This window comes from Thermobia domestica, chromosome 10 (assembly GCF_964235325.1).
Source record: "Thermobia domestica chromosome 10, izTheDome1.hap1.1, whole genome shotgun sequence".
In the NCBI taxonomy this organism is placed as follows: Eukaryota; Metazoa; Arthropoda; class Insecta; order Zygentoma; family Lepismatidae; genus Thermobia; species Thermobia domestica.
The window spans coordinates 29,045,096-29,066,225 of record NC_137463.1 but is presented as its reverse complement, the minus strand read 5'-3'; the positions used below and the strand labels follow the sequence as shown (position 1 = coordinate 29,066,225).

The 21,130-nt window shown below is 36.5% G+C and overlaps 1 protein-coding gene across 1 annotated transcript in view; it reads left to right on the top strand.

Moving 5' to 3' along the window:
• fry (microtubule binding protein furry) overlaps positions 1-21,130 on the top strand; it is a 1,411,512-nt gene that overhangs the window by 140,705 nt on the left and 1,249,677 nt on the right. Inside the window, exons 18-21 of the mRNA XM_081727912.1 lie at positions 7,996-8,185; positions 11,574-11,750; positions 15,395-15,568; positions 19,616-19,765. Coding sequence (XP_081584038.1) covers positions 7,996-8,185; positions 11,574-11,750; positions 15,395-15,568; positions 19,616-19,765 — 691 coding nt within the window. The remainder of the gene's footprint in view (positions 1-7,995; positions 8,186-11,573; positions 11,751-15,394; positions 15,569-19,615; positions 19,766-21,130) is intronic.

Sequence of the window (21,130 nt, the reverse complement as noted above, 5' to 3'; positions counted from 1 at the left end):
CATACGTAAGGTATTGAAACGAAGAAAAAAAAATCATACTGCGTTTCTTCTGTCGAATAAGGAAGAATCTTGCATGAAGGCAATTTCAAAACAATATTACGAATGTCCCATACCTTCTGTTCTTCCACATGAGCTCCCGCCGGGAATCGAATATATATATATATATATATATATATATATATATATATGAATCAAATTGCAGATGCTTGTTATTTAATTCGATCGCTTACTATTCTCAAGGGTGTAGAAACGGGGGAAAAGCGGGCCTTGACTTTCCAAACTATTTCCAGCCCCGAAATGAGGTTCATCTAGTATATGTTTAGTAAACTTATTTAATAATTAATGCAAATTAGGAACGTTTATAATAAAATAAGATTTTTAAAAAAAGAAAAAAGAAAACATCATCAATACAGTTTCTGTACCTAATTACAAGGACGCTGATTTCTCTGTAAATTGGGGGGGGGGGGGGTGCATTCAGATGCAGAAAGCATATATGATGATTTTAAGACAAATTGCATTCAAATTATGCCTAATATTGTACATTTACAAATAAAATGAGGGGCCCTGGCTCCCTCAGTCCCCCCAGGATCTCTCACTACTATATTATTGCATAATAATATCTGAGTTGATATTTTTTCGAGTTTTTTCCTTTTAGTATTTTAACCTACATAAACACAAAGTCGGATAAACAGACTGCTAGAAACAGCATTTGTTTTCTTATGAATAGCTTATTGATTTATCTCTTACAATCCGCTTTTCAACTTCAGTACTGTTAAGATCCGTCTTTTGTTAAGGTAGCATCGAGGAAACATAATATGTGTATAGTATACATGGTGGGTTAAAATGCTTTCATATTCTGAAAGAGGTCATTTGTTCTGTTTTTAATGTATGAAAAGCTTTCCTCCCCCTGAAAGTAATGTACCCCTAGAACAACCTGTTGGTTACACCCCTGATTATCCTTTAATAAAAGTTGAGTTTCATTTCCAAATCGAAGAAAAATCCACTGGAAATTAGACGGGACTCAACGCTCGTTTTACTAATTGTTTTATATGGAAACCTTTCAAAGCGTGTATCATGACAACCAGTTATCATAAAAAGATGTAGTTTTCACGTATGTGTTCGTAATTCTTTTCTCTACTTCGTAAAGTGAGCAGTTAATGTGCTAATACAATATTTCTAATAAGCGCCTCTGCTATTGTCAAGATTCGCAGTAGCGCGAGAAGTCAGCGTGCAGAACTGCTTGTCGCGAATTGTCAACACCGCTCAAAGCCAATTGGACGCCGCGTAAAGCCAACTCAAGGCCATGCCGCTTCTCATCTGAAATCTGTTGTAGTATAGAGTACGACAATAATTGTATATTATTAGACTATTTGGAGAAAATAGACTCAGAATTTTATGTGCAGTGCTTAGAATTAAGAACTTCTATAGTAGTCATATAATTGGTATTTTTATGAAAGATCATATTTAATTATTAGAATATCTTAGTGAAAACATTGAACTTGCGAACCGCAAATGGCTTATCGTCGGAATGCAGAGAAAAGAGAAGATCTATAAAGCATTTGGTTGTGTACCTAATTTTTAAAAAATATTTTCATCTTTCGGAAATTTGAATCTCTAAAACTTTTTAAGTGTTGTAAAGTGTATTTCGAGTAATCAATTTGTCGGAAGGTTCTGCAGTAGCCATGCAAAAGGGGTAAATATGTTTATCAGGTGGAGGTGACTTTTCAGTAAATTCTAAAAGCGCGTTTGTTGTTTGTTGTTGTTGTTGAGTTTAAGTTGTCGGAAAGTGTGTGAACAAACTGCTACTATTAAAGTGAATCTTTGGTACAAATTTGAAAGACATTTTCTTACCAAATGGCAGAAGAAACGATTTGAAGAGATTTCTAAAATCTGAGCGTGCCGTGTTGTTTTGACCGATATTATTTCCCTTTGTATTCAAAGCAGCTGTCCGCGCAAACACGTGTAGTTGATTGTTAAAAAATGACAAGCAAGTTTGATGTTTCGTCTGTCGTTCAAGAGGAAAGAGGAAACAAAAGGAAGAAAGAAAGGGTGAATGAATATACAGGGTATCTATCGGTCACGAAAGTCATGAATGTCACGAAAAAGTCACGAAATCAGAAAACGGTCATGAAAGTCACGAAAAAGTCACGAAATTTAGCTTTTGGTTCACGATTTTTTTAAACTGTACAAATGTAAGTACAGATTGGAAAATGTTGTTCTATAAAACGTCAAAATTCACCACCAAAAATGTCTATGGTCGGCTTTGAATCGTTGAATAAATATAATAATCAATGTCCGAAAACGGAGAGATTTAATTTAAAGAAATTAGAAGAGAGCCAGGTAAGAGAGGAATACCAGATTGAAGTTTCGAATAGATTCTCGGTTTTAGAAGACTCGGAGTGCACTAGTGTTGAGGATACTTGGATTGAAATTAGAGATAGCATTAAAAGTTCAGCAATAGAAAAACTGGGACACGCGGAAATACGTAGGAACAAACCATGGTTCGACCAAGAATGCATTAAACTAGTAGAGAAGAGAAAACAGGCAAAATTACGATGGCTACAAAATCCGAATGAAATAACTACACAAAATTTCGCAGATATCAGGCGGGAAACTTCCAAAACTTTTAGAACAAAGAAACGGGATTTTTTGAAAGCTAAAATTAAGGAACTTGAAGATAATAGTAAAAATAAAAATATTCGGGACATGTATAAGGGGATCAGCGAATTTAAGAAAGGCTATCAACCTCGTGCTTATATACTAAAGCAATCTGACGGAACAGTTCTCACTGATACGGATAGCCTCTTAAATAGATGGAAAGATTTCTTTGACGATTTGCTTAACACGCAACCGAAAACTAGTGTGCGTGGAGAAAAGGAGATACACACCGCAGAACCGTATATTCCAGAACCCAATCGAATAGAAGTGGAAGCCGCTATAAAGAAATTAAAGAAACACAAATCTCCGGGTGTAGATGAAATTCTGGCTGAGTTAATTTTAGCTGGAGGCGAAAAATTGTGGAACAAGATACACAAACTCATTCTCCTTATCTGGAACAAGGAAGAATTGCCACAAGAGTGGAAAGAGTCAATCATTGTTCCAATTCACAAGAAAGGCGACAAAACTGACTGTAATAATTATCGAGGCATTTCTCTTCTGTCAACATCCTATAAAATCCTTTCAAATATTCTGTTAGCAAGATTGACCCCATACGCAGATGAAATTATTGAAGATTATCAGTGCGGATTTAGACGAAATCGATCAACTATCGACCAAATATTTACCATTCGCCAAATACTCGAAAAAAAGTGGGAATACAATACCCCGGTACATCAACTATTTATTGATTTTAGAAAGGCTTACGACTCGGTTAGGAGAGAAACATTATACAACGTTCTTATAGAGCTTGGAATACCGAGAAAGCTAATTAGATTAATTAAGATATGTTTAAGTGAATCCCAAAGTAAAGTCCGGGTAGGAAAATTTTTGTCCACGAGCTTCCACGTCGAAAACACGGCCTGAAACAAGGAGATGCGTTGTCGCCATTATTATTTAACTTTGTGCTGGAATACGCCATAAGGAAAATCAAATATAGCAACCAGGGCCTAGAGTTGAACGGCATTCACCAGGTTATGGCATATGCTGATGATGTAAATTTAATAGGGGATGATAGGAGAACAGTAGAAATAAATGCAGAGATATTATTAAACGCTTGCAGGGACATGGGTTTAGAAGTAAATGCAGAGAAAACCAAATACATGGAAGTGCGTCGGGACCGTAATACGGCAAATTATGGAGGCGTTAAAATATTAAATAATACTTTTGATAAAGTGGATACTTTCAAATATTTAGGATCAATATTAACAGACGAAAATCATATTCACGAAGAAATTAAATGTCGACTAAAAGCAGGGAATTCGTGTTACTATTCGGTTCAAAATCTCTTGTCGTCGCGAATTCTGTCGAGGAATTTGAAGCTTAAAATATATAAAACGATAATCATGCCTGTTGTTCTGTATGGTTGCGAAACATGGTCGCTTACTCTGAGGGAAGAACATAGACTGAAAGTATTTGAGAACAAGATCCTGAGAAGAATATTCGGACCCAAGAGGAACGAGAATGGGGAATGGCGGAAGCTTCATAACGAGGAACTACATAGTTTATACGGTTTACCCAACATTGTTAGGGTCGTCAAGTCTAGGAGGCTTAGGTGGGCAGGTCATGTAGCTAGAATGGAAGAAAGTAGAAACGCTTTCAAAGTCTTGACTGGTAGACCCATAGGAAAACGACCATTAGGAAGACCTAGGCGCAGATGGGAGGATAATATTAAGATGGATCTCGCAGAGATAGGAATACAAAGTAGAAACTGGATCCAATTAGCTAAGAATAGAAGTCAGTGGAGAGCTTTTGTGAACGCGGCACTGAACCTCCGGGTTCCATAGGCCATAGAGTTAGTTAGTTAGTTATGGTCGGCTTTAGACGCTACCAAATCGCAAGCAAAGTACGTTTCTATCGCATGGATGAAAATTCGACCTAATTCGCACCCAAATTCGCTCTTCAAAATGTTAGAAAATTTTATGATTTGATAAAGAAAAGGTCACGAAAAAGTCACGAAATTTCATTTCGGAATTTTAGTAGACACCCTGATATAGTTTTTCATTAAGATATTGAATCTACAAACTCAGATTATGAAGTGTGGTTGTATGTTTGTGTGTTAAATCGGAACTGATACTATATGCACGTAGTATTTTTATTTTACAAAACTGTTTTTACTTCACATGTCTATATATATAAAAATGAAAGAGACTGTGTTTGTGACTTCGTACCTCTTGGACCTCGACCTATCTTGATCGAATTTTCAACATAGATGAAGTTCAGGCCTGGGATAGTTTTTATCATTTCACTTTGACGGTACAACGTAGGGGAGAGGGAGGGGGAATATATATACAGGGGATAGACAAAAAATCTAAAACGTTTGCAAAAGTGTGAAAATCATACCTAGTATGGTGTGGGGCCTCCTTTTGTGTCCAAAACAGCTTGGATCCGACGTGGAATGGACGTATACAGCTCCTGAATCATGGTGTGTGGAATTTTGTACCATTGTTCCTCCAAAACATGCTCCAGTTCCTTAAGGGATGCTGGTGGAGGGTAATGAGACCGAACACGCCTTTCTAACTCAGACCACAATGGCTCAATGATGTTCAGATCTTGAGATTGTGGGACCCAGGGGAGGTGTGATAGCTCCTGTTGATGCTCCTCAAACCATGATTTCACCGTTTTTGCAGCGTGACAGGGTGCCAAATTATCTTGGTAGATGTCATCACCATCAGGGAAAAATATTTGGGCCATGGGTAGAACCTGGTCCCCCAAAATGGCTTTATACGCCTTAGCATTCATCATTCCATGCAAAGCTATGATGGAACCTGCGGAAAATCACGATATCGCTGCCCATACTGTAACACAACCACGCCCATGCTTTACAGTTGGGAACAGAGAGTATGTATCATAGGCCTGTGACGGTGTTCTCCATACGTAAACACGACCGGTTGTTGGAAACAAGGTGAAGATTGATTCATCGGACCACGTTACGTGTTTCCACTGCTCATGAGTCCACGCCTTGTGGTCCTTGCACCACTGGATACGCCTCTTCGCATTTACTGCTGTGACCAGGGTTTGGCGATAGCGGCCCTGCCATGAATTTTCATTTTATGAAGTTCTCGTCGCATTGTTTTCGATGAAACCGGGTTATGTAGGCCGGAATTGATTCAGAGGTAATTTTCATTCCAGTGGTATTCTTTTTAGCTGGTACAATCCGTTTTAATGCCCTCCGGTCCCTATCTGACAGGATTATCTTTCGACCACTGTTGTGCTTTGCAGACGTCGTTTGCCCATGAATTGTGTATGCCCTCGTGACATTGGACACAGTGCCTTTCGACACCCCACAATGTTCGTCACTGTTGCTACTGAAGCTCCAACCAGACGGGCACCAACGATCATGCCTCTTCGGAAGTCTGTCAGGTCGCCCACTTTACTGGACCACTTTCACACCACGATACTCATAGGTGAACAGATTACTGCTGACGGAACAGGAAGGTCCACATGACACATTGAAAACAAAAAAACGAATCGGCAACCGCAACACGCGTTGTACAGTGGAGGGACAAACTTACGTTTCCTATATATATATTGATCGAAAATGACCGATATTTATCGAATCCTTAGTTTTCGGGGTCGCTGAGATGAACAATGACACTTCCGATGCCGTTTAAATCCAAATTCAGTACCGCAACTTCGGGGAGGGGGATATATAATAAATGATCGGAAATGACCGAAATTAGTGTCGAATTCATAGTTTTTGGGGTCCCTAAGATGAACAGTGACACTTCCGATGCCGTTTAAATCCAAATTCAACCCTTTATGCCCAAAATTAAATGTATTCTCTCCGTGGGAAGAACGGATATTCTGCAAATTACTTATAAAATACAAAATAACTTTTAATTAATGTAAGTATCATTTATATCAGTTTTAGATTAGATTTTGTGTGTGAAATGTGGATCCGTTATACACCCTCCATTCCAAAAGAAACCGAACGGTTTAAAAAAACAAAAAAGCAATGTACATTTTGGAACAAATCATTTTTATTAATCAATGTATTCCCCTTCTGCATCGATACACATATTTGCACGCTCCAACAAGTTGTCAAACGACTTCTCCATGTCCTTTATTGGAATGGTCTTTAGGACGGCGGTCGTCGCCTTCTCAATGGCATCAATCGATGCGTGCCACTTTCCTTTCATCGCCAAATGCAGTTTCGGGAACAGATAGAAATCGCACGGAGCGAGATCTGGTGAATAGGGCGGATGATGCAACCGAATAATGTAATTTTTGAACAAAAATTCAGTTACAAGTCGCGAACGATGTGATGGTGCATTATCGTCCAAAAGAGTCCAACTGCCGATTTCGCGATATTCGGGCCGAATACGACGAATTCTTGCCAGCAAACGCTTCATGACGCCTAAGTAAAACTCTCCAGTGACTGTCTGGCCGGGCTGAACAAATTCTTTGTGGATAATTCCTTTTGAATCGTAAAAACAAATCAGCATCACCTTAACTTTTGACTTCACCAAGCGACTTTTTTTGGGTGTTCCTTCATCCGACGCTCTCCATTCAGCACTTTGCCGCTTTGTTTCGGGCTCATATTCAAAACACCACGTCTCGTCACCAGTTACAATCGATTTCAAGAAGTTTCGATCCTGCCGAGCACTTTTAACGATGTCTTTGCAATGCGCAATTCGATCAACTTTTTGGTCTTCGGTGAGTTTGTGTGGTACAAACCGCGAATTAACCTTCTTAAGGCCCAAAACTTCGGTCAAAATGCGGTATGCGGTTGTTTGAGGAATGCGTAATTCCATTTCAATAACTTTCACCGACGATTTTTTGTTATGTTTGATGAATTCACGCACTTTTTCGATGTTTTCTTCCGATAATCCGGTTCTGGGACGGCCTGATCTTTCGTCATCATCCAGCGTCTTTCTACCCGATTTGAATCGCCTGAACCACTCGTAAACTTGCGTACGGGATAGACACTCATCACCATATGCAGTTTGTAGCATTTGGTGCGTTTCACTAAAAGTTTTACCCAGTTTAACACAAAACTCAATTGCAGCTCGTTGTTTGAAACTCATTTTCCGACCGATGTACACAACACACTGACAGTTGAAACGCAATAACTTTGTTGCCGTGCATCCAAATGTCATGACATTTATACTAATTGTCAATGAGGGACTACGCCATCTACCGGTAAAATATTACAACAGATGGCACTAGTGGTACTATTTGTTTTCAAAAGTTCGGTTTCTTTTGGAATGGAGGGTGTATGACTGGTGTTTTAATTTTAAACTATGTGTTTTGACCAGTGCTCAAGGTGACCAACATAAACAAGTTTCACTGTAATTTATACAAGAACATAAAATGTGTTCTGATGTTCCTTTTAAGGTTTCCAAGATGAAAATAGTGCTAAAAGTTCCTCTACTTTGAATCTAAATGGTGCTGATCCATGGAGTACCTGCTTGTTTGGATTTATGGAAAGAGGGAGAGTTCTCACTCAGTGTCCAACTGCTGTTATGCACTCGTGGCCTATGGTGTTTACGAGACTTAATTCTCTGTTCACTGTTATTGATCCTACGTAAGTATTCAAGAGTTTCTAATTCAGTATTTATATTACATATAAATTTAGAATGCACTGCAGGTTGGAACAAAATAAGAATTATACTTGAGGGCTACGTTCTATTTTTCGTCTCCCTACTATTCTTCTTTTAGCCATCAGTTCGATGAATGTGTATGAATCATCGAATTTTCGCTTTCTTGTGTACACCTTGCTTCAGGTTTCATGTGTCTAGAACAGCGTTTCTCAACCACTGTGTCGCAAATACATGTCAGGTGTGTCGCGAGATTTATAATGTCTTCTAAGATCTTCCGCAAAGAAATTATCTTTAGAAGAAAATAAAAATTTATCGCCAATCGACTTGATTTCACACTTGTCTTCCAAGTTTAAATCTAGAAAGTTTGCTTTTAACGCTGTTCATTTTTCTTTGGGAAGGAACACTGGACATGAGAGTGTGTCTGTCAAGAGTTCATCCACGCATAGATATGCTTTGCAAAAAACGCCAGAGACAAATATTTCACCAGTTTTAAGTTTGATATCTTCTTATATTTCTGATGATAATATTTCTTCCTCATATTTCTGTTCAGGAGTCATAAGTTTCTTTTATGTTAATATGTTTCTATTCAAAAGTCTTAAGTAATTTGCTTATGAGAGTTGTATCTCATAGTCGTTCCATAATAATAAAAAAAAGTATCGTGTGTATTTTTATGTTTGCTGTTTTGCATCTAGGAAAAAAAATCACATGCAGGGGTGTCGCGAAAGTTTGAAACATACATATTATCGGCAAATTTACTCTGAACCTGTAAACTTACATATTACTTTTTGTATTCCGTCCCAAAGATACGCCCATTATGTACACTCATGTCCAAAATGATTGTCGCATATCTATAACTGCCTTCTTATAAGAATATAATTTGATAATGATTTTGCAGGATACTTTTAATATTGGTACTATGTGTATAATCGGGAAATGTATATTTGTGGCAAATTTCATAGGAAAAGAATTATAAATACGAAAATTAGAATGAGTAAAACAAGGACAAGAAAGTTTTATTTTCGTTTTATTGTTCTTACTTACTACTCTTTTGACATGAAATTTGCCACATACATACCTTTGCCGATTATACACATACTAACATTGTAAGAAATACCGGGCGATTTCGCTATCATATTATATTCCTACAACAACATATTTATAGACATGCGACAATCATTTTGGACATGAGGGTACATGAGAAAAGCTAAAACTTTTCTAATTCCGAAAGTACGGGTGCGGAAGTAACACCTTTATTTATTTATACATATTTCTGATCATTCCTGGCGGTCACACTATTCAGGGAATTGGGTAAGGAAAGAAGCGGCCTGTAAGATACCATTTTCTTAGTGTGAATGAGGAAAACCCAGGAAAAGCATCTCTCAAGATGGCTGTGTTGAAAAAGTAGCTACGCCTTTTCGACCGATTGTCGCTACCGGGATGGGTTCGTAATAAATAAAGGATAATACATGTAATATATGTGTGATGCCTTACTATTCAGCATGCACTGAAGTTTGGACACATCGTAGCCTACTACTCTGTGAAAGTGTGTAGATACGGAAAAAAAAAATGTAATAAGGAAGTAAAGTACAATATTATTAACGTTTAACAAGAAAAAAAAAATGTCCACAGATGAGACATATACCAAGTGATAGAATCGTATTGAGCTTAACAAAATGATGTGGGAAAGCGTGAAAGCTGGTAAGTGGTTTTCAAAAAATGGACAAATAGCAGTTAATCTGTATACCTAAAAAATTGTGCTGTACGAGAACCATGCCACGTCATTGAGATGAAACTGATGTTGAAATAAACCTTTATTAAACTCTTCACTATGACGTTACCAAGACGACAGTGCATAGTATAATTAACGAGATATAACCTAAAATTCTCATAAACTCCTAAATTTTAATTTTTGTTTTACTAAATTATTGTCCAAATATAAGACATACAAGAGGAGAGGGTGGGGCGAAAATAAGCGGAATTTCCTTATAAAAAAAAGCATGAACTTTATTTTATTTATGTTTTGAATACAACTTTTTTTCAAATACAACTTTAACCATTCTCAAAGTACTCTCCATTAGTACTAATGCACTTGTCCAAACGTTCATTCCAATGTTGGGAGCACCTTGCAAATTCGGCCTCTTTGATACCTGCTAGCGCCGAGGGAAAAAAAAAAAAAAAGACATTCTTATACTTGCATTTTACTGAGAGTATGTTCTTTGTAAGCTGTTCGCGTCGTCACAACAGTTTCTGCTGCGTTCTTGCCGAGTAACAACAAAACTTCACAGCCGCCCATTGTTCGGCTATTTCTTCGTGTCAGCAAGTATGCTAGAGAGAGAGAGAGAGAGAGAACTGCCAGAGAAACCACACGCGTTGTTATTGGTTGACACCACTTTGTATACTGACTCAGGACAGGTCCTCCCACGGCGCAATTTCGTACTACAAGTACACGATGCGCAGCAGTACGATTCCGGTTTTTCTTTTGGATTCCTTCTTGTACATCAGTCGATAGTCTACATTGGGCTAAACAAAATAACATGCTCGGGGTTAAATTCTCATGTATGATTTTCGAGAAAAGGTAAAAACGAACTTGTGGCTCTAAAAGTCATGTCGTTCGTCGCCAGTACGCTACATAATATAAATAAGAGTTTGTTTGTCTGTCTGTCTGTGTTCGGCCTGGGGACCAAACGAGTGGACCGAGGGATACCAAAATTTTGGTCATGGGTACCTTGCTCCAAGCCCCAGACTAAGATAAAGCGTTTTTTAAAATTCGAACCAGGGGAGTCTCAGGGAGGGCGTTTACCGGAGACCGATATTAGTGTCGAATTCACAGTTCTCGCGAGGGCTGAGATCAATGGTGGTGGTGGCGTTGGCTTCCAAATACAGGTCCCTTCGGCTGGGGACTAGAGGTGTTTTTTCTTTTTTTCGAATCAGGGGGGGTCTCAGAGGCGTTTACCGAGATATGTAAAAGTATTAGAAATTGACCGATATTTTTTCCATTTGTTGTTCAGTTTGTTTACATAGATATTTTATCTGTCCCATGCGAATAATGGATATTTCAGCTAGTAATTTATAATTTTATTTTGCTGGAAGAAATTATTTGTTTATGTACTACGTATGTAGCATAATACTTGTTAACTACTAGATTGTATGTATTGTCGTTATCTTTTCCTAATAGTGACACAAATACCCTTTACGCATATACTGCTTATATATATATAATCTGAAATTTAGTTATGTTTATGTTGATAACTGCCTTATAATGTAGATAGCTTTTTGATATAGAGAAATGTTTTCCGCTGAACTTAATTTCATGTATTAATGGGAGAATATCCTTATTATTGGAGCTAATTGAATTTCTTTCCGTTGTTTCAGGCCTGTGAATGATAATAGAGCGTCTCTGTTGCGAAGTTCTACGACAGTGAAGAAACCTGTTAATGAGAGGGATGTCTACATTCATGTGTGGAAGAACTATGTTACGTTTGCCTTTCGGGTTGTTCCTCCAGTGCCAAGTCCCATAGTAAGATGTGCATCACCTGATCTTAGTCTAAGGTAAACATGCTGTAATGAATAATATTTTGTATATTTATACTAAAGCACTGTGCATAATATTGTGAAAGTAAAACGCAGAAAAGTCAATGAGAAAAATAAAACTATTCAAAATTGTACCTTGGCTTCCACGCGTATTACAGCCCTATTCCAGCTGACGGCACGGTGGCTCAGTGATAGAGTCCTTACCTTTGGTGCGTGTGGTCCCTTGTTCGATCCCCGGTCAAGCAAGTTTGTTGTGGACAACATCGTGTCCAAGTTTTCTAAGGTACTCCCGTTTCCTCCCAAATTCGCATTCCACCAATTCTTCGATCATCATTCACTTGTCTAAATCATCGTCTCCCTTAGCCTAAAGGGCATAATCGTGGGACGTTAAACTCAAAGATTTGTATTCTTCGGACAATTTTCTAACCTCTTACAGGTATATACAAGGCTATAAAAGTAAACAATAAAACTAATCTTAAGATTAAGCTGCAGACTGATATGGGTCGTTTGGTGTGGTGAATGGAGGAAATAACGAACTTTTTCATATATAATATTCTTTGTATAGTGTGAATACAAAGAATGAAAACTGAACGACTATTTGGAAATGAACCTGTGTCTCCGACTTACTGTGCCGATGCGCTAACCATTATATTATCCAGTTCGCTTCTTGAGCCTTTTATTTACTCTCTGAGGTCAGTTCTCAGCCATTTAAGCCACATGGACTGTATCACAATTCCGATTGTGCTTGGGAAACAGCTTCTATATTAATGAACAGTTGTGATGGTTGAATTAGAAGTTCGATTCTCGAAGCCCTCACTCACTTTTCATGTGGTCGGTGCGAAGCACATGTTCCGTATCCGTGTAGAATGTAAATGTTTTATTATTTTTGTATTTGCCCTTGCACTGCTGTTTCCTAACTTTTCGTCTCGATGTAGAAATTACCAGCTTTAATAAGGCACATTAATTTCAGTGTTCTTTGATTCCACATTCCCCTTCTACGACACATATTTTCCATTACATCTGTAATGATAAAGTTTCTATTCAAGCTATGGCCTAACTTATTTATTTATTTAAATTTCATTGTGGTGAATTCATATTATGATAATTTCAGATTATAAATGTTTTCGTATTGAATACATTAGATTCTTGATACATTACATTAGATTCGTATTGATTAGATTCTTCTTTTTGTTATATGTCCCGATCAATCAATACTAACCTTGAAGATATGTTACTATTCTCTATTATAGTTCCTCAAGTTCAGGAACCAGAGAGAGAGAGAGAGAGAGAGAGAGGCTAAAAAAACGGCTTCATTAATTTTTTTTAAATAAAGTTTTTTTTTTTTTTTTTTTTTTAAGAACTGAAATGTTGGAATAGATAAAAAAAATCTCATTTCCAGTTGGCAGTTTACTTTCTTACAATGAATTTTACGATTAAAGGGCCTTTGTAACATGTGATAATTGTACTATACGTCACATACTCCACAGATACGCAAAAACAATTTGGTAATTTCACAGTCTGACTGCCATTAGTGTTGAGAAGATAGAGAAGAGGTATATCTTTAGTAATTTCCGTTATTAAGTGAAGCGTTTTCGACTTGTAATTAACTGACACATGGAGAAAGACATATTATTATTTGTTTGTGCTAATACGTGAGTATGTATTTCAAAAACATGATTTTCATTCCAAATGTCCGTTCTTTGCTCGGGAAGAATTAGATTCATGGAATATATTTGAGCTTCCTCTCTCACTAAGAATATGCAAATCAAAGAAAGTGTAACAATAAATACTCCATAAGATTTTTGGCTCAAATTTTGAACCCCTTTCTCCCTTAGGATACGATCTTTAAGCAAAGTTACATAAAAAATTCCAGCATGAGGTAGGTACTATGTCCAGAAACTCATTTCAAACGGTTCAGTTGTTTCCCCGTGACGCGATCACAAACAACAGACATCGCTTTCAATGTGAAGAAAGTAATTATAGAATATTCCCCCTCCCGTTAAAACGAAAATTTTCAGAAACAATAGAACACGTGCCCACTTATTTTTAATGAAAAGTTTCCGAGTTTCAACTTCCTAACTTGGTGGGCTCGTGACATACTATATTTTTTTGTACGTAAATTTTGAACTTTCCTTTACTCCCCTAGGATGCTCCCTTAAATCAAAGTAACAGATAAAAACACAGTTTGAGGTATATGGTAACTAATCCAAAAATTCATTTCAAACGATTTAGCCATTTTCTCGTGGTGCCACCACAGACAAGATCCTTTTAATTTTAGTTGCTAACAGTTGAAAAGTGTTATAGCGAATTTGATCAGACGCAAAACAAAATTTGTTATTGATTCTTAGGCTTTTCTTTCTTTCTTTTTTTTAATTTTTAATGGTCTTCTGTTCTAATGATGATCTCCTAATAAATACATATTTTAAGCCAAATCTCAAACTGGACATGTACTAAGAGAAACATGATTGAAGAAAGTAATTATAATGACATTGAGGTTATTTAAATACAAGTTTTGAAGTATATTTTTGAAAGGACTTTTTTGGGTTTTATTGTGGGTTTCTTATGTGAGTTCTACCTAAATAAAACCACTGGGGATTTTTATGCTGGGTAAAATTCGAACAATCCTGATCTCCATTCTTTCATTGTTAGGTTTTGGTAAGAATCAACTAGAAAGCATATACTTTCACACATAGATAACATCAATATATTTTCATGGTTAATATTGCCTGTTATCTGGTCTTTAGCGTTGCCTCATTATTATATCCTAATCAATTCGATTTCCTCCTTTACAGCATTACTCTTTCTTTTACTTTTGAAATACTTCTCACAGTTGAGTTCATGGCAAGCCCAGGGTCGATTCCTGGTGGGAGTTAATTTTGTTTGAATCTGAATTGAACTGTAGATTCAGACCTCGTGTAGTCTTGGTGCAAAAAGAAATATTTTCCTCCAAACCAACCCAACTAGTCAGTTAACTTTCGGATTGCTTTCATGATCCATACACCGTTCTTCATCACACATTTTCAAGTGCTGAAATCTAAATTTTGTCAGGAAGAAATTGAATTAAAAAAAATAAATAATAATAAATTACTTGTATAATAAATTACTTACCAGAAAATAAAACAAAGCATAATCGCACGCGTTAAAGCGCTTAGGATGAAGCTTTTGTAGTGTCTGGTATATTTTCTGGTAAGTAATTCATTTTCTAGTCCCGATTCGGGATTCTTTAATGTATATCTTTTATTTACTTACCTGTACACGAAGTAGTAAGTAGGCGCATTCGCCTAAGAATATTCAAGTTTTCTTTTCTTTATTTCCGTTTAGTTAGTAATTCTCATTAAATTTTCTAAATTTACAGGGAAACTGTTAATTTTATTGACAATATATGAAGCGTCCCGATTAAATGATTCAACACTCTTGTTCAATTTCACTTAAAATGTGAACTCTTAGTTCTTGTGATACTTTTTGTTTTCATGAAAGCATTATGATGGGAATTTAAGATGGCCACAATATATTATTACTGGTTGAAATTGTTATATAAGAGCCGTCGTTCTTACTAATCATTCATACTTTTAGACATTTTCTTTTCTACTTGATATGTAATTTTTTAACTATGTTGCTTTCACAATTAACTATAAATATTACTGTAAATTTTCTTTTACTAGTTCTTCCCCTGATAGTCTTACTTCAGAACGAACAGATAGTAAATCACCTGGAGGAGGTACGCTTTCTCCAACTGGACTGTACAAGTTGGTGGTTCCACTACTTCGTTATGAAGCAGCCGATGTTAGGGACGCAGCAGTTCAAGCACTTGGCAGAGTCAATCCAGATGCTTTAAAGTAAGTACTTACGTATAAAATGCTCATTGTATGTTGTTAGATGCACATCAAGTTCAGGCAATGTTTTGGTAGTGCTAGAGGCATTTTTACGGTCAGTCGGTAGTTTCGTAGCATCGTTAGTTCACGATTTGAGTTAATTTTAAGATTACGTACGATAATGAAAATTACATGTTTTATGATGATTATCTTATATTATTATTATTTAGTACTATTATTATAGCAATTCAAATTATAGAGCAAATTTCACTTGGTACATCAGATTAAAATTAAATGCTGTGCATGTGGTTGGAATATGTTATGTGTGTTAAGTCCGTATTACTGTGTCTAGCTAAGTGTAAGAAGATCAGAAACTAGAAATTTGTATGTCAGAATAAACTTATTTGCTAGTTATAAATTAGTTACCAGTTATCAACACGAAAAGATGATATCCTACCCATTAAAGATGTGTTTGGTTCAGTAACTTTCACACATGGTATCGACATTTATTTCTTAATGACATATTGGGAGATTTAAAATCTCTTTGCTCCCTTCAAAGTGCATGTACGAGGGAGAATCAAATGAAAACCTTAAAAATGCAATCAAATGCCGTAAAATTGGACATTTGCTTTGATACGTGGCAATAATATGCCTTGAGTTGCAGTTAATGACTGACAGATGGCAGAGTGTTGCAGGAAGAACGACAAACATAATAGCGTCTGTATCAAAATGGCCACCCTACTGTCCACATGCACCATATTAGAACAGCGTTCGATGATCCAGTTTTTGAGCAATAAAGGTGTAAAACCAATTCATCGCAAGATGGCAGCAGAGTATAGTGACTCGTGCAGCAAGTATACAAGTACCTGCAGCAAGTATACAAGTGGTGTAGGAAGTTTAAAAGTGGCATAACATTTCTGGAAGATGCTCCTTGGCCGGGACAGGCTCACCGCGTAGTAACCGACGAAAACATTACGTTAGCGGAACAGCTTGTAAAGAAAAGCAGGCCTATTATGCATAAAGAAATCGCCACAATCATGAATACTAGCTTTCGTTCAACTCAATACATTGTGCATAATGTTCTGCATTTCAATAAGGTGTCTGCAAAATGGGTCCCACGTCAGTTAACTGCTGAATTGAAAGATCGTTGCGTCGACGCCTGTGAAGAATTTTTGCGTTATTTCAACGTCGAGGGGATGCATTTTTGGACAGGATTGTTACAGGCGATTAGACCTGGGTTCACTATCATCAACTTCCCCCCCTCCAAAAAAAAAAAGCAACTAATGGTGGCATAGCTCTTCGCCGAAACAAACAAACAAACAAACAAAAAAAAAAAAAAAAAATCCGCACTCAACCATCAGCAGGAAAGGTCTACTCACTCTCTTCTGGGATGTAAAGGGAGTAATTTTGGAGCGTACATGGAAAAAGGAGCGACAATACCAGTGCCTCGTATTCAAACCTGCTGAAAAAATGAACTTCATCCTGCAATCAGATGTAAACGACGAGAACTTCTGTCTTCTGGTGTCCTTTTACTGCAGACAACGCATGATCGCTTACTGCCCGTTTGACCGTTGACATCGAATTTAAGTGTCATTCATCCACCGTATTCACCAGACTGCCTCCAGTGACTTTCATGTGTTTGGATAAAAAAAAAAAAAAAAACAAACAAAAAAACAGTAGTGATGAAGAGGTGAAAAATGCTGTGCACTGGTGGCTACAATCTCGACCAAAAGAATTCTTCTAACGTGGTATCCATGCACTTCCGAAGCGGTGGAGTATTTGCATTCAACGTCAAGGGGACTACGTTGAAAAGTGAGAGGTAAGGTTTCCTTTACATTGTTACATTCTAAAATGTATTGCTGTTCTAAGGTTTTCATTTGATCCTCCCTCGTATCAACAGAGACAAGTTTTTGAGTTTGGTTCACCAAAACTCCTTTGTATGTTTATCCTGTCCGTCTGTTCGTGCGTCTGGGAGACAAAAATCCCAGGAACTACGTGATGAAATACCATCAAATTTAGGAATCGAGTTCATTTTGGAGATGATATTGAAATAGGAAGTGCTAGAAACCAACCATTTCATGTTTTACGTTGCTCACTATAGAGAAAAAACTAATAGGTAGAGAATTTTGCAGTTAATTAAGGATCTCAAGAATACATTTTATTTTCGTCCTTAACTCTGTACTAAAACCAAAAGTGATAGAAATACAATGCAACTTCTGGTTTCAGTAAGGCTCTAGAGAGCAAAAACTGTAAGATAGCAAAAACGGTTTTTGGAATCGATTCATCGTTCTAAGAATAAGTATCTTCTCTCTTAACCCTGTACTCAAACAGGAAGTGTCTGAAATCAACCTCTTCCGGTTTAACGTTGATTCTTAGAGAATAAAAAACATAATAGATAGTGAGAAACAGTCTTCTGTAATCAGGTAAACCTCCCAAGAATATATTCGATCTCCATTCTGGTTCCTACTAAAGCCAGAAGCGGTCGAAATGAGCCACTTGTGATTTTAACGGTGATTAGTATAGAGGAAAAACAGCAACAGAGAGCGAGAAGTGCTTTTCTGCAGTGAGTTAAGTGTTTCAAACACACATGTCTACTCTAGTCTCTTTACTAAAACCGGACGTGGCATAAATATACTACACTTCCGGTTTAAATAATAAGACGTGGCATAAATTAACTACCACTTCCAGTTTCAATATTTATTGAAAAAATAGTATGCCATACAAACCAAAAGTGGTTCTTCTACTTGTTATTTTAAAAAAATGATCTTTGATAACTATTGAGCAGAGGTTGTCTTATGACTTCTTGATAACATTCACCAGATGATTTTTACGTGAAGACTGTCTGATGATAGTACGGTTGAGAGAAGTTGACTGTCTGAGTAGCTGATAATATTGGATTCAAACGTTACTATCAGAGACAGGCTTGAAAATACAGGAGAGAGAGTTATGTAAATCTTAATATTTTGTAAAATAATCTGTCCTAGCTTAAAATCTTCCAATAGAGGATAGGTAATTGTTGTAAACAAAGATTTTGATTCAGTTTCTCAATGGATGATTAATATCCTCTTTGATAGCTTTTAACAGAAAACCCTGTAAGGTGGATTGTGTATAATGTATTATCTAAATCTTTAATGTATTTTTATATGATTTGTAAAATGAACTGAGCTGTTTAGTTGTCTCCATGCCAATAGGTGGCTGCCTACAAGTATACCTCTAGCTCACATATAGATAAAGATGGGCGTCCACGGTACTTAAAATGATTTTAAAAAAATAAAAAAAAATTAAAAAAAAATCGGAAACCTGGCGCCAGGGAATAAATTGGGAAAATTAAAATTGTGAACTGTATGAGTGCATTCACATAGAGAAACTGAAGCTGGGTGCGAAAGTACAAGTACACTTACAAACTTCAATGGTTCGAAATAGAAACTAGAAAACAAATTGAAAGATTAATTAAAATATACTCTGATCCATCTGGGGATAAAACAAGAACAAGCACCAGCACTGACCTCTCAGATGTATATCAGGATTTCTGTCACGAAAGTTTTACAGAAATTTACAAGATGTTGAACTTGGAAAACTTTAAAATAATCTTACATCTGTGTAGAGATACGCAGTTTTTGTTTTTTCCGGAATGGAGTTTTTTTCTTAATTTTATGTAATTATTTGTTTTGTCTAGTTGTATAAATACAAATATTATTATATGTCATTTCTATTATTTATGATTTTTTTGCGCAATATTTTCGTAAAAATATATTTGTGTAATTTTTGTGTATAAAATCATTTGTCAGTAAAGTAGTCTTTTGCATAACATACAGATGACCCTTACTTACTAATTGATGTAATATTTCTTAGGTGTTGCGTTCTAAGTTACGATATTAAGCTACGAATTAAGAGTGTAAATTAGAATGTATTGTGTATGTAGGGCATCGATGCTTCACTTTAACGAAATCTACGTATTTTGTTCTAATAGATCTTAACATAAATTGTACTGGCTATGTACTAATACGATTATCACTTTCCGTACTTACTAATTGATCTATTTTTTTTATTATTATTATTATTATTATTTAGGGACTTAATGGAAGAACTAGTCTTGTACATTCGGGAAGCAGTGGATAGAAAACAAGAAAATATGAGACGACGGCGTCGGCGTGATGCATTACGTTTACAACTGGTTAAAGTCCTTGAATTGGTGGCCGAACATGGTACTTTCGGAATAAGGTATATTTGTTTATTTCTTCACTTTTGAGTTAGGTTTCAGTCTTGTATAATAAAAATATTACACCATTTCATATTGAGTAAGGTAATATACACAAAGTGACTTTGAATTTGTGATCACCCTATGGAAAGTAAATAAACCTATAGCTGTAGCGTAGCTAAGCATCCAGTAGTTGGTAAAATTCTGATCGTGATGTATAGAATGAAGCCTTTAGCTGTTTTCGTTGAAGAACGTATTATGGAATCATGTAGAATGATTTGATTTTATGAACGTCTTTACGTATGGTTTGTGTATCAGAGTCGGCGTCACATTGGTCAGTACTGAATTCTCAAGTGCTAGCGAAAGGATACTGTTATGTGTGAGCCCTTACGCTTACGGGCCAACAGACGCAACGCAATGTACCAGTTACTATCAGATACATTATGGAATAATCCAGAACAATAACATGAGTGCGCATCGAACGTCGGCTTTACGCTTGCACCAGTATGCGATTACTATGATACGCTCCCGTGACTATGTTTCATCATCGAAAATGATGCGCGTAGTCCATAGAACATAAAATTTGACGATAGAAGACTGAAAGATGTGTTTATGACACTAAAGCGTTTTTCACAGTCCTTTGCACCCTTCAAAAACAAACCGCGTAACTTGATGTTGTATCACTGCGCGCACGACTATTTGCTGATTGGTGAAGAGGAAATTGTTTTGTCTGTTTCCCGCAATATTTCTGCTGCAGCACGTGCATGTATTTCTGCTACTGCGATGTGCTTTCTTACATTGTATAACATGCGAATGTACAAGTACTAACTTCAGTACTACAAAGTAAGTAAATAAATATTCTATGAGAACATGAAAATTAGCTATTATAGGTCTTAATTTTCTTCAAGTGAATTGAACAACGTTGATATCATTTGATAAAGTATTTGCTTTTCTTCTGCAGTTACGGGTTTACCTTGTTTATGTTTAACAGAATAACTCGGAGCAGCAGTTAACCTGCTGGCTTCCTCGGGCGACATCTTTAAATTGTGGCGCGCACTTCGTGTGTTTTGTCATTTGTTGTAACAGTTTTCTCTTACAAATTCGATCCCATATAGATACATACTTTGAGCCGGATCCTAAATGTTTTTACTGTGCCTTAACAATACATTAATTACCATAATACATTGCATTTGTTGTGTACTATTTACTCATGGAAGAATAAACTGTTATTAGTCTCATTTTCAATGTTGCTAACTCATGGTTATTTTTCAGTTTTTCACAAAGAATGGTTGTCAAACAGTTGTGTCATTTCATGAAAATGGGCTAAGAAAATGAAAAAGAGAAATCAAATGAACTCGCTGTTCTTATTGAAGATAATAAGTTCCTTA